Genomic DNA, 17,500 nt, shown 5'->3' with positions numbered 1-17,500 from the left:
AGGAAGTAATAGTATCTACTACAGAATAGTTTTGAGGTGAAAATTATATAATTCACAAAAACTGCACAGGGTAGAGCCTAGCATGTAGTAAGTACTTGGTGAATGTTAGCTGTTATTTTATTTTTTTAAGATTTTAAAAAATTGATTCTTAGAGGAAAGGAGAGGGGGGGGAAGAGAGAGAGAGGGAGGGAGGGAGGGAGAGAGAGAGAGAGAGAGAGAGAGAGAGAGAGAGAGAGAGAGAAACATTGATGTGAGAACAGAATATTGATTGGCTGCCTCCTGCAAGCCCCCTACAGGGGATTGAACCTACAATCTGGGCATGTGCCATGACTGGGAATCAAACCAGCAATCTTTTGGTGCATGATATGACACCCAACCAATTAAGCCACACTAGCCAGGGCTTGAGTTTTTTGGTTGTTTTTATGACGCAGTATGTTTAGGACTATGGGAAAAGGTGATGTAGTACACTCAGTGTGCAGGAGACCTCATTCCTAATCTGGAAAAACTGACATAGAATGATGATAAAGAGCTAGAGAGCAGTCCCCAAGCAAGTTGATTAATGATGAAAGAATCCAAAATAGCCCAAGAAAATAGAATAAGGGGAGGGGCCATTGCATTTAGGCATAACATCCCAGGTATAAATGAGGCATTACAGGAGGGTAGAAAGATGGCCAAGGTTAGAGCAAGGCCATGCTGGACTAGAGAAAGATGAGGTAGGTTAGGTAAAGTAGATGTGTGTTTTGGGGGTGGGGAAGCCTCTTACTGTTAGGTTGAAATCTCGCAGTGAAAGGCTGATGGGAGTTCTACCTCTTGGTGGTTGAGTGGAGGGGAGGGACTCGGGGGAGGCAAGGGAACTTGACTAGGTGGGACTTCTATGTGGTGGCCTGGAGAGTCATATCCCCATATTGTGGGGGCCTACTGAACCATTTCCCCTTATTTTGCCTAGTTTTCCACTATTGTTAGTTCATAAGACATTGTGAAATAGAGTCAAGTTTCATTTCCAAGGGCAGTTTTTTTCTTTAAATAACAAGTGTGTGGGTATTTCTTTATATAATCAGGTGGCAAATCATATTGGGAGTGAACACCATGAAGTCCTCTTTAACTCTGAGGAAGGTATTCAGGCCCTGGATGAAGTCATATTTTCCTTGGAAACTTATGACATTACAACAGTTCGCGCTTCAGTGGGTAAGGTATTTTATATCAAAAAGGCTTTTAATTCTGAAAAACTATAAGTTGTAAGAATATTATTTCAAGCAACAGTTTAAAAAGCATACTCCAGAATGAATGTAAATAGTCACCAATTATCTAAGACAAGATCATTTAAGAATTCCCTGAATTTCTTGGAGTGAGAGGGACAACAAATATGTAGTTAAACTTCCACATTTATAATATCACTGTTGATATTGCTCTAAAAAGTAGATATATATGTTCTGCAACCTCTTCCCCCAATTTCTCTGTATAATGTTTCTTGGGCTATATAGGGAAATAGGTCTGTGTGGTAACTAATTTTCTGTAAGAAGTACTCATTTTAGATATAGTCTGATAAATATTTCATCATACAACTTATCAATCAGTAACAGGCAATACTAGTTTTATCTGGTGGATACATTCCAATATCAGACTGATCCAATGTTGTTGAGCCTCTAATATGTACTGGCTTAGATATGCCTCTTTTAAGAGACTCAGAATCTGATAAGACTGTATAGTATATCTGGTGTTAATATTTCATTGGGGCGGAAGCAATTAGTAAAAATGTCTAAAAAGTCTGCCTAGGGAAGCGTTAAGAACAAATACTGGTTTACAGGGATGTGGAGCAGGAACCAATGGGCATCTTTTAATAACTTATGTAGTATCTTTAACTATATGTGAAAATTGGTGGGTGGATAGTATTAAAAAAAATTAAAACCAAACTACCAAAACCTTAACTCTCTTACTATTTTTTGTATACTTAATCTAAAACTCTTGCTTTTGCAGTGCAATAGCCCAAAACCATTCCACAATTTCATATATAGGTTTTAAAATGTTAATGCTTTTAGACCAAGAATGTCCACCTTAAAATGTTGCTAAACTGAACAATGGTGCAAATATCTTAAAAATTTCATACGTTTCATACCAGTATCACCATACAAAAGTGATAAGAGTCTAATCTAAGAACAAAACTTGTAGTTGTTTCCAAAAACCATTTAAAAATAAAAGACATTTTTGGTGAAGAGTTATGTCGACATTAATAGTAATTTCTGTCTCTTCTTTAAGGTATGTACTTAATTTCCAAGTACATTCGGAAGAACACAGATAGCGTAGTGATCTTCTCTGGAGAAGGCTCAGATGAACTTACGCAGGGTTACATATATTTTCACAAGGTAAGCATTCAGAAATGGAAGGATATTGGTGTTAGATTAAGAAAAGCATGAAAAATGAAAAAAAGGGGGAAGTATGAATTATTTCACTATTTTCGGTATAGCAGTAACACTTCTGAGTACCTTGGGAGGTATATGAGGAAATCTGAGACTGTCTGCTTTGTGTTTTCTTGGAGGGAGAAAGAAGTCTTAATAATGTCGATAATCTCTATTCTTTAAGCATGGGAATCATGTCCCTTAATCCCCTGTGATTTTATGGTTATTGCACAGTGTGTCCATTGTATTTGTTCTTTGGTGTGAGGGAAGACATATTTTATACAGCATCCCTCCCTTCCCTAAACTCTGTGGCTTTTTGCCTCACCCACCTTTAGAGTTGGAGTATGTGTAAGAGTAAGAAGCAAAAACTTCTCTTTGCTCAAAGCACATCTGTCTGCGTATTTCTGACTGTCGGCTGTTTGTTGGTCGCTAGGCGCCTTCTCCGGAACAGGCCCAGGAGGAGAGCGAGAGGCTGCTGAGGGAGCTCTACCTGTTCGATGTCCTCCGCGCAGATCGAACCACTGCTGCCCACGGGTAACTCAGTGTTTTGAGAGGCGATGGTAACAATTAGCCTCAAGCACCGAAAGTGCAGTGGCTGACTTTTTTTTTCTTTCCAATTGGTTATATGTTGTCGAGTATGACTTTTATAGAGAAAAATGAAGCTTGTCCCTTAGCCCCAAAGAAATTAGGCTAAATTCAAAGTGCTGATGTGGGAATGTGAGAGGACTTTCACAGGTGGTTCTAGACCAAGTTTCCACCTTCACAGCATAACAACATTTCGCTCATATCTGAACAACTGCGAGGGAAGGCAGTTGCAGCTCGTTTTAAGTCTCGAAGGGAAGTGACCTCCTTGTCACAGGTGCTGAGCACCTGCCTGCTTGATGCTGTGTGATCCTGCGTAGGGATAAGAAGATGCGAGAGGTTTGATAAGATTATAAAACCAGGTTTCTATGGCATCATTTCTTTTGGCTAAAGTTTTCATTTTGTCCTGGTTGGTTGGCTCAGTTGGTTGGAGCATCATTCTGTACACCAAAAGGTTTCAGGTTCGATTCCCAGTCAGGGCACATACCTAGGTTTCGGGTTCGATCTCCTGTTGGGGTGCATGCAGGAGGTAACTGATAGATGTTTCTCTCTCACATCGATGTCTCTCCCCCTTCCTCTCTCTCTAAAATCAATAAAAGCATGTCCCCGAGTGAGGATTAGATTAGTATATGTTATAAAGTTTCACTTTTTAGCTGGTCAGGTTGGAGAGTTGAAGATACTTGCTATACATGATAAATAACCAACATTAAATGTTTCTGTTGCTTCTACCAACCATGCTTAGATTAGAGAGTAATAAATTATGGGGGTGGCAGTGAACGGAACCCGTGGTTATGGTCCTATCCCTCGTCCTAATTAGTCATCGGGATTCAGGATGCAAATGATGCCCCTGTGAGGAAACCGGAACATTGGTTTATACTGAATCTTATATGTAAATTTTCAATCAGTCGAGCAAAAGATTTTGAATTATCATTACAGCTTTTAATAGGACAAGGGATGGTCCCACCCAGAAAAATCTTTGAGTCTGAAAGGCCAAGGCAAAGGATGTTCTTAATCATCCATGCCACTCATGATTCTTTTTTTTTTTTTTTAAATATATTTTATTGATTTTTCACAGAGAGGAAGGTAGAGAGATAGTTAGAAACATCGATGAGAGAGGAACATCGATCAGCTGCCTCCTGCACATCTCCCACTGTGGGATGTGCCTGCAACCCAGGTACATGCCCTTGACCGGAATCGAACCTGGGACCTTTCAGTCCGCAAGCCGACGCTCTATCCACTGAGCCAAACCGGTTCTGGCTGCCACCCATGATTCTTTCTCTGCTTTTTGAGATAGGTGTTCACTTGTTCCCAGAAGGGAAAGTAAAAATAATTCTTCTCAAACTGCTTGTTTCACTCCCTATTTGAGGTAGTACATATGTATTCATGGGTTCTTACAGGGCTATTAGTTCGGAGGATTGAAAAAAATGACATTATAATCTTAACAATACTTAGAGGCTGGTTGAATTGCTAGGCAACTCTAAGCCATGATCTAAATGGACAGGCGCTAAATACCATCTTGATTTGGATCCCTTCTCTTCCCCTTTAAGCCTGGAATTGAGGGTCCCATTCCTGGACCATCGGTTTTGTTCCTATTACTTGTCTCTGCCGCCTGATATGAGAATCCCCAAGGTAGGTGCATCGGTTCAGGATAAAAACTGGCCATTGGTGTTGGTTGTATCTGTAGCTTTTCCTGATGCTCCTTTTGTCTTCAGAACGGGATAGAAAAACATCTCCTGAGAGAGACATTTGAGGACTCCAATCTGCTACCGAAAGAGATTCTCTGGCGACCGAAAGAAGCCTTCAGTGATGGCATAACCTCCGTTAAGAATTCCTGGTTTAGGATTTTACAGGAACATATTGAGCATCAGGTATGATGCTTTTAAAAGTATTTTCTGGAATAGGACAATTTGGGTATAGAGTTTATTTTGTGCTTAGTTTCAATGTTTTGTATCTGTAGGAGAGATTTCCTCTTTTTTAAGAATTAACTAGCACGCAGGATTATAAAGCAGCATCTCATGTTAAGAGAGAAGAGACTTAGCCAATGTTCTTTAAAAGTTCCACAGCTGTGCATTTTGTGGTCTTCAACACTTTCTAAGTGATGGGTGATGCAGGAGGTCTCCGGCTGTATTTACAGTCAAGCCTTTTCATATCTTTCTTTTCTCTTTTGGTTTTATGAAGCTAGATTAAATACATGTATTTCTATGCCATTTAAAAAAACAAACCATTCTGGTTTTATACTCTCATTCTTACAGGTTGATGATGCAATGATGGCAGCGGCAGCCCAGAAGTTTCCCTTCAACACTCCTAAAACGAAAGAAGGCTACTACTACCGTCAAATCTTTGAACGCCACTACCCAGGCCGGGCTGACTGGCTGACCCACTACTGGATGCCCAGGTGGATTAACGCCACCGACCCTTCTGCACGCACTCTGACCCATTACAAGTCAGACACCAAAGCGTAGGCACTTTCTAAGAACATTTACATAGAGTACATGTTCTTATTGTGAAGGGTAGAGACTTGGGGGCTCCAGGGGTAGCATTGAGCTTCATCTACCCAGGTGGTGAAAAAAATAAAAGTCTTAAATCTGAAACATTGCCACAGTCATTTACATTCATACTGTTCTTTCATTAGCGGTGACTAGGAACTGAGCAGCTTTTACTATGTCACAGTAAGGGAGAGAGTGGGTGAGGAAAGCGGGGGGCAGCCTGGTGTTTGCTGCGAGAATGCACAAGGACCCTCCTGGCAGGGTTGCTTTGTCTCTTGCCCACGGGGCCTCCTTCCAGTCCTCGCCTGGTCAGAGTGGTTTCTCTCACTTCCCTCTCTCAGTTCTTTCTGCATCCTGACAACTGGCTAGGCCAGTGGTGGGCAAACTCATTAGTCAACAGGGCCAAATATCAACAGTACAACGATTGAAATTTCTTTTGAGAGCCAACTTTTTTAAACTTAAACTATATAGGTAGATACATTGTTATTAACTTAATTAGGGTACTCCTAAGGCTTAGGAAGAGCCACACTCAAGGGGCCAAAGAGCCGCATGTGGCTCACGAGCCGCAGTTTGCCGACCATGGCAAACTCCGGAGGAATTAGTCCTTTGCAAGAGTTCAGGACAGCTCTGTTTTGTTAAGATAGTAAAATTGTTGTTGTTGAGCCAATGCAATGTGTCTTCTGAAACTGTTGATGCTGAACAGCACCCGATGTTAGACCTTGGTCCTTAAGTTTGGCTAAGAAAGAATTCAGAGCCAAGTCTCAAATACAAGCAAACGTTTATTTAGAAAGTCAAAGAGGTAGAATAAGTGAGCCATAGAAGAAGTGAGCCAGCTGGGGCTACGTTAGCTCAGGAAACCAGTTACAGAGGCAGAAGAAGGGCACTGATTGCTTAGTATAAAGAAAGCAAAGGCATGTGCCTTGAGGGAAGAAAGGGAAAGCTAGGTGTGGGCTTGAGAGGAGGTGGAGCAAACAAAGGAGCGCACTGGATAGTTTGTCTTCAGGGATTTTATCTGTTTTCCAAATTGGGGGACTTTAGGGGAAATTTCAGGGGAGGCTCTCAATAGAATATTCATCAAAGTTCCAGGTGTGTCCTTCTAGTGTTGTGGTCTCTACTGATGGGTCGATTCTCATGTAGGGGATCATTAGTCATTGCAGCTGGTCTTGATTCAGCCATGGTGTCGCCCCCCTTCACCTCCTCTCCCCGCCCGCCCCCCCCCCCCCCCCCCCAGGACCTACATGCTTTCCTGGGCCTGGAGCTGAAACAGAACTGAGGCTTAGATGTTATCTCTAGTTTGACCAAAACTGTCTCCATATGGTCAATAGACCTGAAGCTTTGCTCCTGAGATTATTTGATATGGGCCCGAACCTCATTGCCTTGAGTGCTTAATGCTGAAGGGAGTGGCTATGCAAGGGCTTGGATGGGAAGTGTCTGAGGTCCCCTTGTTTCTCCTCTAAGGGGCTCTGGTGCATGACTGGTGACATGAGAGGGGAGGAAAGGTTAGGGAAGGGTCTGAACTGCATGACCAACAATATGAAAGATAAGGGAGTCTAAACCACGTGACCAGCAACATACTAGGGAAGGAAATGTCACCCTGGGAGTGAGGTCCCACCCTACAATGCTTGTCCTCTCTGTTCTGCCCATTGCTAAGTACCAGGGGTTTTCCATCCTGGTGACCTTCCATACCTGGGTTATCATTCCCACTCCACTCATGTCTTTCTGACTACTATGTCAGGACTCTTGTTCTTGGTCAAAGGTCAGCAAGCTTTTTCTGCAAAGGATCAGACAGTCAATCTTTTAGTCAGTTGGAGCTGATTAACTCAGCCATTGTAGTGCAGAAGCATCCATAGGCAGTGTGCAAAGAAAAGGGTTCATTAAAACTATAACAATAGGTGGGTAGTATTCATGGGCCACAGTTTGCCAAGCTCTGTTCTAGAGGAATAACCCAAGCCAAGCATTTCCCACAAAAGGAAACAGCGTTCCGAACCCAGGTCGGGAAAGAAAGTATAAGAAGGAAACATTTTGGGGAGAAAAAATTATCCTCTACCTTTTTAATAATCAAATGAACATGAGAGGTAAGGAGAAGAAAAAACAAAGTTTAAAAACATACCTCTTGTATACAAGGGAGAGGCCCAGGACAATTGAGTGACGTGGCATTTCCGAAGCCATCACCTTAAATACCAACCTCCGCTGAAGACAAAAGATGGGGGTGGAGAGTACCGGAGGTTACCAGGAAAAGCACCCCAAACCCTGGTAAGATTGGTATGTGGATAAGTCTCCTTTGATGGTGAAGGGGCAGGCCTGTGCAGTGAGGGAGACGCCCTTACACATATAAATGTCCTTTGACAAAGAGGAGCTTCTAGTTGGTTTTCAGAGCTTTCTCCCAAGTCTGCTCTTGATTAAAATTAACCTAAAATAATCAACATTCCCAAAGAGGCATATTTTGGGGTAGCAAATTCTGCTCCCCTTCACGTCCAATGAACAGGTAGATTTTCATTGGAATGCTCATCGGTTGTGTAGGGACAATATTTTGAAATACATTAAAGATGAACTTAGTTATTAGAAATTTGAAGAGGAAACTGGTGGCACACGGGTAAATGTGAGCATGCTTGATGGGAAGAGCGAAGAGACCAGGAACTTCTCTGGTAAGTTGGAGGACGGAGTCTGAGGCTAGCTATAGACCTTAACTTAAAATTTCAAAATGCCTCTAGGAAGCTGAAGAAATGTCACTAATATTGGCTGGCTCTTAATGGTAATCTTGTATTTGCAGGTGCTTGACTGGCTTAAAGCTAGCATGATTTGGTTCCAGGTGTATCCATGGTACAACCCCACCCAGCCAAGCTAAGTGACCCCAACAATACTTGGGAAACTTGGCTGGTCATGGTTCTGAGGCAGGAAAGTTAGGCTAGAGAACAAAGGCCTAGAGCTCCCTCCCTCCCCTTCTCTCTCCTAGCTGGGACTTCAGGGGCGCTGTCTTCACTGACCACCTGTTCCCCATCCTCACGCTCCTATAATCAGAAGGACCGAAAAGAAATAAATTGCTATCCAGAGAGAAGACAAGGATGAGTGGCATCGGCAGTCACCCCACCAGTGGGCATTGGGAAGGGGGTGACTGCCCACGTTTAATAAACACCTTCCATTCCACACAGATCCCATCAGGGCACCCAGTTCTCTGAGGTTGCCTGCTCTCACTTCTCCAGTGCGTTCCATCACTTTAGTAAATTTACTATGCTTTGCTAAATCCTGTCATGCCCTTGAATCCTTTTTTATTCTGTGACAAGAACCTGGATTGGATGAGGCCTCCCTTGGCCTCTCCGGATGTCACCCAACATCAGTTGTCCAGTGTACAGATGACCCTTGAACAATGCTAGCGGTTAGGGGTGACAAGCCCCTGCACAGTTAAAGATCTACACTGAACTTTTGACTCCCCCTCTCCCCAAGTTTAATTACTAATAGGCTACTGTTGACTGGAAGCCTTACCGATAACATAAACAACTGACTAAAATATATTTTATATGCATATTATATGTATTATATACTGTATTCTTACAATAAAGTAAGCTAGGGAAAAGAATACACTAAAATCCTAAAGAAGAAAAAATACACTTAAACTATTTTTTGAAAAGAAAGAAAGAAATCCATATATACGTGGACCTGTGCAATTCAAACGCATGTTCAATGGTCAGCTGTGCTCTGCAAGACGAAGGTGTGCCGTACACCACAAACTGGCAGTGTTTGAGGATGCGAATTTGGCTCCAGGTTTTAAACTTTAGTGACTATGGAATCTGGCATATTTAGATACCACCCACATGTTTGACAGTGGAGATACTTATTCCAGCCAATTTCCTAGCAGTGAACTCCGTCTTACAGGCCAACCATAACTGCAGCAACTCACTGCGCGTAAGCTGCACGTGAGAGCTACACAAAGTTTTTGGCATGTGGTATAACGTTAGCCTTTTCTTTTGCAACGAACATGGAAGGTTTGAAGAAACTGCCACTGCAGCATGTATGGATGACGCAACAGCTTCCCTGGCCAAGCCTGTTTCCATGGCCAATCTGACCTTGGTGACTCAGTGCTAAAGAGGTATGTGGTTTCCCTGCTAACAACAGATAACCCAATCCTCTCAGCACAAACTAAGGGTGATTAGCTGACATTGTCCCGCCTTTTCAGCCTCACCCAAGCTGTGCCTAGTGGATGATGTGCCCCTTAAGAGGCTTTTTTCCTCTTTGCCTTAACACTGATGAAAAAGGGTACTTGATAATTTTTGACAGGATGATATACTTCCAACTGTATGGAGATTCCCCAAAATATAAAAATAGAGCTGCCATATGATCCAGCAATTCCACTTCTGGTTATTTATAAAAAAAGAAAAAAGAAAAACACACCATTAAAAAGCCCCACTCATTTGAAAAGATATAAGCACTGCTATGCTCATTGCAGCATTACTACTAGTAATAGCTAAGATATGGAAGCAACCTAGATGGCGATTCCTAGATGAATGGATAAAAAAGATGTGTGATTATATATATATATATATATGTGTGTGTATATATATATATATATATATAATTCAGCAATAAAAGAAAATGAAACCTTGCCATGAGTAGACATAGAGGGTATGTTAAATAAGTCAGAGAAAGACGAATACCATATGCTTTCACTCACATGTGGAATCTAAAAAAATAAATAAAAATAGAAACAGACCCATAGATACAGAGAACAAGCTGATGGTTGCCAAAGGGGATGGGGAGGAGGGGGGTGGGGGGTTGGGAATGGGAATTTTAAAATACTCAGGAGTTTGTTAAAAAAATATAAATAAAAAATTAAACTTAAAAAAACCACCTAAATCCTACCATTGCTTTAAGCAATGTTAACGTTTTTTTGCAGATCCCTTACTGTAAAGGCGCAATTGTACATATGCAAGTATATGATCTTGGTTAGGTAAGTTCTCGAAGCTTCGGAAACCCTTCACTGGGGAAGTATGTGAAAGAACTAACCCCGAGCCTACTGGAGTCAGACTCGTGCAAATACCTGGTTGAGGCTGCAGAGTCAGAGCTTGCCCCTCCTGTCTCAGGGTTACCTTAGCTTGGTTTGGAGCCTGAGGTAACAGATCTTTGGAGTGGGCGGGTCCCCAGGGAGGCAGTTCCATGATTCCAAACCTGTACAGTGGACCAATCACACCCAGCATCTACCTACCCAAACTTCATTTGCTTGCTAGTCAGTGAGTTTACCCTCATTTGAGGAAGTGTGGCAGATTTTATTTTCTAAAAGTGGCTACAGCAATACTTCTGGCTCCACAGACTTCTAGAGCCTTGCCACTCCTGAGGAGGCCAGCTCTTCTCCCCTGTCCTCGAGCCTGGGCAGCGTTTTATGATTGCCTTGACTGGCAGAGCCCAGGAGAAGAACACCAACTTCCAAGGCTAGGCACAGAAGGTGACTGGCTTCAGCTTTCTCTCGGTGCATGGTGTCAGGAAGCCCAGCCCACACGAAGAGGCCCCAGCCAACGTTGTGGCCTACAGCTATCAACCACCAGGTATGTGAGTGAGTGACCCTCCAGGTCAGTGAGTCTTCCAGCTCAGTCATGGGAAGGAGAGAGAAGCCATCCCTACTCTGCTCTGTCCACATTCCTGACTCATAAATCCATGAACGTAACAACTGGTTGACACTATTATGGTTGGGGGTCAAACTGTAATAGCTACAGTTTGACATAGTAACTGGAACACGTAAGCACTATTACCCCTATGTTACACAAGTCACTTGGGCAAACCCAAGTCATTCAGTTAATTACTAAGTGGTGGGACCCCCCCCCAAGTTAGCCAGAGAGATTGGCTCCAGAGCCTTACTGCTCTTTCCTGACTATCTTCCCATCATCCGCATAACACTCTAGCCTGGGTCTATGCTGGGAGTTGGAGGCCAAGGGAAAGGGCCTCTGGGGTTGAGTTTGGGATGGGGACAGGGACAGTAGAGTTACCTCCCAGGGGATTATAGTGACTGTGGCCATTTTCTATAATAGGGTAGGTTGGGTGGTGATGAGAAAACAATTTCAGATTTTCAGAGCTTAACCACAACAAATGTTATTTCTTGCTCGAACTCTGTCCATCTGGGTCTCCAAGGGGCTCTGCTCATGGTTGAGGAGTTTATAATCACTCCAGGACAGGCTGAGGCACAGTCTTGACACATACCTTCATGATCAGCGAGGCAGGGGACAGAGAAAATGAACCATGCACCAAAACTTAGAGCTTCCACCTTGAAGTGACACATCACCTTTTCTCACTTTTTATGGGCCAACGCTAGTCACATGACTACTCCTGACTCTGAGGGTGCATGTGCCAGAAAGGGAAAGAAAATATTTGGAGAACTGTTCTAATAACTGCCCAAATCCACCCTTCACTCACCAAATAGTTTGCTCTCCTACACACAAACTATACTCACCCCCTTTTCAAGAGTGCAACCCAATGATTCCATTGTGTCATGGCCCAGAGTTCAGTATTTCTGGATGATGTACTGATGTGGAAGTCTGGTGGTGACACCTCTCCATGAACTAAGAGGGAAAGTTCTCTTCTCCCCACCTGTTCAATATGTATAACAGCAGGGCAAGAATAGGATCATTACAACCACAAAATCATATATGTGCTCCTATTTGAAAGGATAGAAGGAGAGACATCTAGCAAACACTAGCTCGTAGCAATTCTGACACCTTGCTCACTAGTCATTTTGAGGGCCCTCACCATGGGTGTCCAGCAGAAAATTGTCTTTCTAGGTTCACCAACAGACAAGACACCTGTATGTTGGCAGAAGTGAACGGCCTGTGGGAGAAATCGGGAACACTTCGAACGGGGAAGTCTGATTTCTAACAATACAGCTAGCTGGAATCATGCCATCACGATGTTGGTTACCCAGAATAAGAGCTGTCATTCATTGGTCACCTCTCCAAAGTACCGAAGACTGCTCTGAAAACTATAACTGACTTTCACAACAGCCCTGTGAGATCTGTACTATTGAGCTCATCCACATTTTATGAACGAGGCAAGTGGCACAACGGTATTATGTTGCATGCGCAAGTTCCTATAACTAGGAAGTAAGTAATCAGAGTAGGATATTTGATCCCAGGTAACAGGCATTTAGAGGCTTTGTACTTAATTCTTATCCTGTTATCCTTCAAAGGATTAGAATATAATTATGTGCATTAAAAAATAATCAAAATAATTTTCAAATTCTATGTTTTTAATAAGAATATATATTCCATTTTATAGGTAATACATAAGTTATTTAGCATGTTTAATTAAGCATAATTTTTTTCAATTTTTAAAATTTGTAACAAACACATAAGCACACATCACTTGTACAATTTAGACAGATGTGACTTAGAGTTTATGTGATTGAGATCTTTTTTGAATTTTTACCGTATTTCAGGCCCTTGCTAGCCAGTAAGTGGATGCAAAGAAATGAATTCATAGTCCTTTTTGCAACTTGGAGAATTTTTAACAATGCTTGGGGGAAAAGTCATACACAAACTGTTGGTGTATTTTAGAACTTGGTTGTTGCAATGTAAAATATTTATTTGATGTCTGAAGGCTAATATACATAAAACCACAAGGTGGCAGTCATGACACATGATTGTGTCTTTCGGCAATTTTATGCATTTCTCAAAACAGTGGTGTGGACAAACTATTTTATGCCAAATTGCAGAGATGTTTTTTTCATTTCATAAAATAAGTCTGATGATTAGTAAGTATTTTTTACTTGCTAAGATATATGGCTTGTATTTTTTTCCCCTGAACCTTTTATCTCCCCTCTTTTTTCTTTTCTTTTTCTTTTTAATATATTTGTATTGATTTCAGAGAGGAAGGGAGAGGGAGAGAGAGATAGAAACATCAATAATGAGAGAGAATCATTGATTGACTGCCTTCTGCACACCCCACACTGGGAATCAAGCCCACAACCCCAGCATGTGCCCTGACGGGGAATTGAACTGTGACCTCCTAGTTCATAGGTCCACACTCAACCACTGAGCCATGCTGGCTGGGCTTTGTACTAGTATGTCCCTCTTTGATCCACCATCATAAATATACCTGTACAAAGTGTGTCCTTAAAAGTTAAGATCTCTTACATTCTGAAAGGTAAGAAGGAATAGGGATACCCCCAAATCCGTTTTTATTTGCCTTTCAAATGCAATAAAATATATACATAAGCTGTCATTTTTATAATTACCCACTCTAGCTAGCCCTGACTCATTTCAACTTATTCTAATCCACCAACAAGATAGACTCTTGTACTGAGCACTTTGTTTACACATAAAAACAGCTAACATGTATTGTGACAACTCACTGATCCAAGACCATAGGTTGCTATATCAATTCTGAAAGGTGCCCACTATTGTTGTCATCCCAATTTTATGGAAGAAATGGAATGTACAAGCAACCTAAATAGTGAAAGAGAAGCTCAACTTGTGGCCAGTGGAATTGTCTATTGATTATAATGGTTACCACAAAAAAGAGTTCTATATTAGCAAGGTGATTTTTATTTGCAGATAGATAACCTATAGAAATTTGCTGAGCTCCAATTACAATGACCATTATCTTGTATAAGAAATGCCTTCTTTAGTCCTTACTAACAAAGTTGTAACTTCTATCCATTAAATTTATACTTTGTCAGGTTGAGCTCACCAGTGAAGATTTTTGTGGCAATGCTAGAAGTTCTGGAGCAGGAAAGTGAAGGGGCAGGGAAGAACCCTGTATCTGTTTGTTCTGTTTCAGGGAATGAGAAGAAAACAGGATTGAAAAAAATGGTTCATTATTGGGTAAAGTGACAGGGGTTTCTGGGGCTCTGCATAATTTTTTTTAATCCTTTATTGTTTAAAGTATTACATATGTCTCCTTTCCCCCCCATTAACCTCTCCCTGGCCATTCCCATCCCTCAGCACATGCCCTCACCCCCCTACTGTCTGTGCCCATTGGTTAGGCTTATATGCATGCATACAAGTCCTTTGGTTGATCACTTACCCCCACCACCACACACCCTTCCCTGCCTTCCCTCTGAGGTTTGATGGGCTGTTTGATGTTCCTATGTCTCTGGTTCTATTTTTATTCATCAGTTTATTTTTATTATATTCCACAAATGAGTGAGATCATGTGATACTTATCTTTCTTTGACTGGCTTATTTCGCTTAGCATAATGTTCTTCAGGTCTATCCATGCTGTTGCAAATGGTAAGTGTTCTTTCCTTTTTACAGCAGTGTAGTATTCCATTATGTAGATGTACCAGAGTTTTTTAATCCACTCATCTGCTGGTGGGCACTTAGGCTGTTTCCAAATCTTAGCTATTGTCAATTGTGCTGCTATGAACATAGAGATGCACATATCCTTTCTGATTGGTGCTTCTGATTTCTTGGGATATAGTCCTAGAAGTGGGATTACTGGGTTAAATGGGAGTTCCATTTTTAACTTTTTGAGGAAACTGTTCTCCACAGTGGCTGCACCAGTCTGCATTCCCACCAGCAGTGCATGACGGTTCCTTTTTCTCTGCATCCTCACCAGCACTTGTCATTTGTTGATTTGTTGATGCTAGCCATTCTGACAGGTGTGAGATGGTACCTCATTGTTGTTTTGATTTGCATCTCTCGGATGATTAGTGACTTTGAGCATGTTTTCATATGTCTCTTGGCCTTCTGTATGTCCACTTTTGAAAAGTGTCTATTTAGGTCCTTTGCCCATTTTTTTATTGGACTGTTTACCTGCCTTTTGTTAAGTTTTATGAGTTCCCTATAAACTTTGGAGATTAAACCTTTATCAGTGATAACATTGGCAAATATGTTCTTCCATGCAGTCGACTTTCTTGTTTTGTTGATAGTTTCTTTTGCTGTGCAGAAGCTTTTTATTTTGATATAGTCCCATTTGTTTATTTTCTCTTTAGTTTCCATTGTCCTAGGAGGTCTATCGATAAAGATATTGCTACAACGTCTGTCTGCTATTTTGTTGCCTATGGATTCTTCTAAGATTTTTATGGTTTCCCATCTTATGTTTAAGTCCTTTATCCATGTTGAGTTTATTTTTGTGTATGGTGTAAGTTGGTGGTCTAATTTCATTTTTTTTTGCATGTATCTGTCCAATTTTCCCAACACCATTTATTGAAGAGACTGTCTTGACTACATTGTATGCTTTTGCCTCCTTTGTCAAATATTAATTGAGCATAATAGTTTGGGTCAATTTCTGGGTTCTCTGTTCTGTTCCATTGGTCTATATGTCTGTCCTTGTGCCAGTACCAGGCAGTTTTGAGAACAGTAGCTTTGTAACATAGCTTGATATCTGGTTGCACAAATTTTTATCAGATCAAATTTTATGCTCTACTCTCTTAGAATCTTTCCTAAAATGTACTGAACACATTATATAAATCCTTTTACATCAAGCATGTCAAACTTGCGGCCCACAGGCCACATGCGGCCCACAATGAATATTTTTGCAGCCCAGCCAATATAATGATATGTAAAAAACATTTTAATAAAAATTTCATAACTTAATTTTTACAATATCCTGTTATACATAATGAATTACAACATTTGCTAATGACTGATTACTATAATCGTGTTGTATTCATTTTCCTTATGCACCTTACATGCAGGTGCACCATTTTTCTCCACTAATACCAGCAGCGAATATTTTAGCAACCAATTGTCACGTCATTAGTCTTGGACTGACTTGTTTGGTGTGCGCAACAGGAAATATTTCGCTTTCAGAGAACAAGAAAAATAGGTTTATTTGTGTTACGCTTATTAATTTGTATAGTTATTCAGTGTCTGGTAAGTTAATGTTCAAAAAAATATTAATTTTTATTAAAATGTTCTATTATTTTATGTTAATGATTACTCTTTTATTTCATCCCTTTGTATTCAGCATGTCTCTATTGAAATAAACCTACGTTTCTATGAAAATTGAAGCTTTTGTTTTTTTTGCGGCCCACATCAACTTAAAGCTTGTTTATTTGGCTGTGTTAGCCTATTTGGCCTGTGTTAGCCTTTGAGTTTGACATGCTTGTTTCACATTATCCCCTGACAAAGCCACATTCTGTTGTGTTTGGTGTGGGAATAGTCTGTGTGGTTCTAAAATGACCACAAGATGGAGCAAGATGATATTCAGTCAAATAAGTTTTGGGGGGAAATTTTTCTGTCAGTCTTAACACCTGAAGTGTGTGTGCGTGTGTGTGTGTGTATGTGTGTGTGTGTGTGTGCATGCACACACATTTGTAGACTAGCACTTTTTTTGTGAACATAGTTTGAAACCACAGGCAACAGCAGAGAGGGGCCAGGCCAGTGTTAATGGTGAAGCCAGCATGGGCAAAGAGTGGGCGCTGTGGTCAATGGCAAAGAAAGACCAGACCTGTGTATAAGGCACAGCTGCTCCTCAGAAAAGCCCATGTCCCCATCTTTCCTTGAAAGAGACCTGCCTACCTGCATACTTTAAATGCTGCTTCTTGAGGTCCAGCTTCCAACCAGCCTGCATGCAGATGCAGACTGAGATCCTTCCTTTGGGGACACTGACAGGCCTTGGCATACCCCCAACTATTGGGGACTACAGAGAACAAAGAGGCGGCTTGGACATCACAAAGCAGGTTTGAGAGACAACCAAGAGTTCAAGCCAGGCTGATCAATAAGCTTCATCTCTTATATGAGACCACTCTGTCAAGACAGGGAGAGGTGACTTGCATTTAATGCACAGCAACCAATGCATAGAATCAAGAAAATAAAGAAATAGAGAACTATGCTCCAAACAGAAGAACTATATACAACTCCAGAAAAAGACTTAATGAAATGGGGATAAATAATTCTCTTGTCAAAGAGATAAAGGTAATGGTCATAAAGACGCTCACCAAGGTCGAGAGCAGTGCATGAACAAAATGAGAATTTCAACAAAGAGATAAAAAATATACTAAGGCAGCAAACAGAAATCATAGAGGTGAGAAATGCAATTAACTGCACTGAACATTTTAATGTGAATTCAGCAACAGGCTAAGTCAAGTGAAGAATAGAAAAGCAGACTTGGAAG

The 17,500-nt window shown here is 41.2% G+C and overlaps 1 protein-coding gene across 2 annotated transcripts in view; it reads left to right on the top strand.

Annotated features, from left to right (window-relative positions):
• ASNS (asparagine synthetase (glutamine-hydrolyzing)) overlaps positions 1 to 5,563 on the top strand; it is an 88,737-nt gene extending 83,174 nt beyond the window's left edge. For both annotated transcript variants that reach the window (XM_081102521.1, XM_081102520.1), the window contains 6 exons: positions 1,059 to 1,185; positions 2,254 to 2,360; positions 2,827 to 2,927; positions 4,523 to 4,604; positions 4,688 to 4,843; positions 5,228 to 5,563. In XM_081102521.1, coding sequence (XP_080958647.1) covers positions 1,059 to 1,185; positions 2,254 to 2,360; positions 2,827 to 2,927; positions 4,523 to 4,604; positions 4,688 to 4,843; positions 5,228 to 5,437 — 783 coding nt within the window. In that variant the 3' untranslated portion in view covers positions 5,438 to 5,563. The remainder of the gene's footprint in view (positions 1 to 1,058; positions 1,186 to 2,253; positions 2,361 to 2,826; positions 2,928 to 4,522; positions 4,605 to 4,687; positions 4,844 to 5,227) is intronic.
• The last annotated feature ends 11,937 nt before the right edge of the window (positions 5,564 to 17,500 follow it).

Source organism: Myotis nattereri (genome assembly GCF_964212035.1).
Source record: "Myotis nattereri genome assembly, chromosome: 11".
Classification (NCBI taxonomy): Eukaryota; Metazoa; Chordata; class Mammalia; order Chiroptera; family Vespertilionidae; genus Myotis; species Myotis nattereri.
The sequence above is the reverse complement of the archived record's forward strand: the minus strand, read 5'-3'. Positions and strand labels throughout refer to the sequence as shown.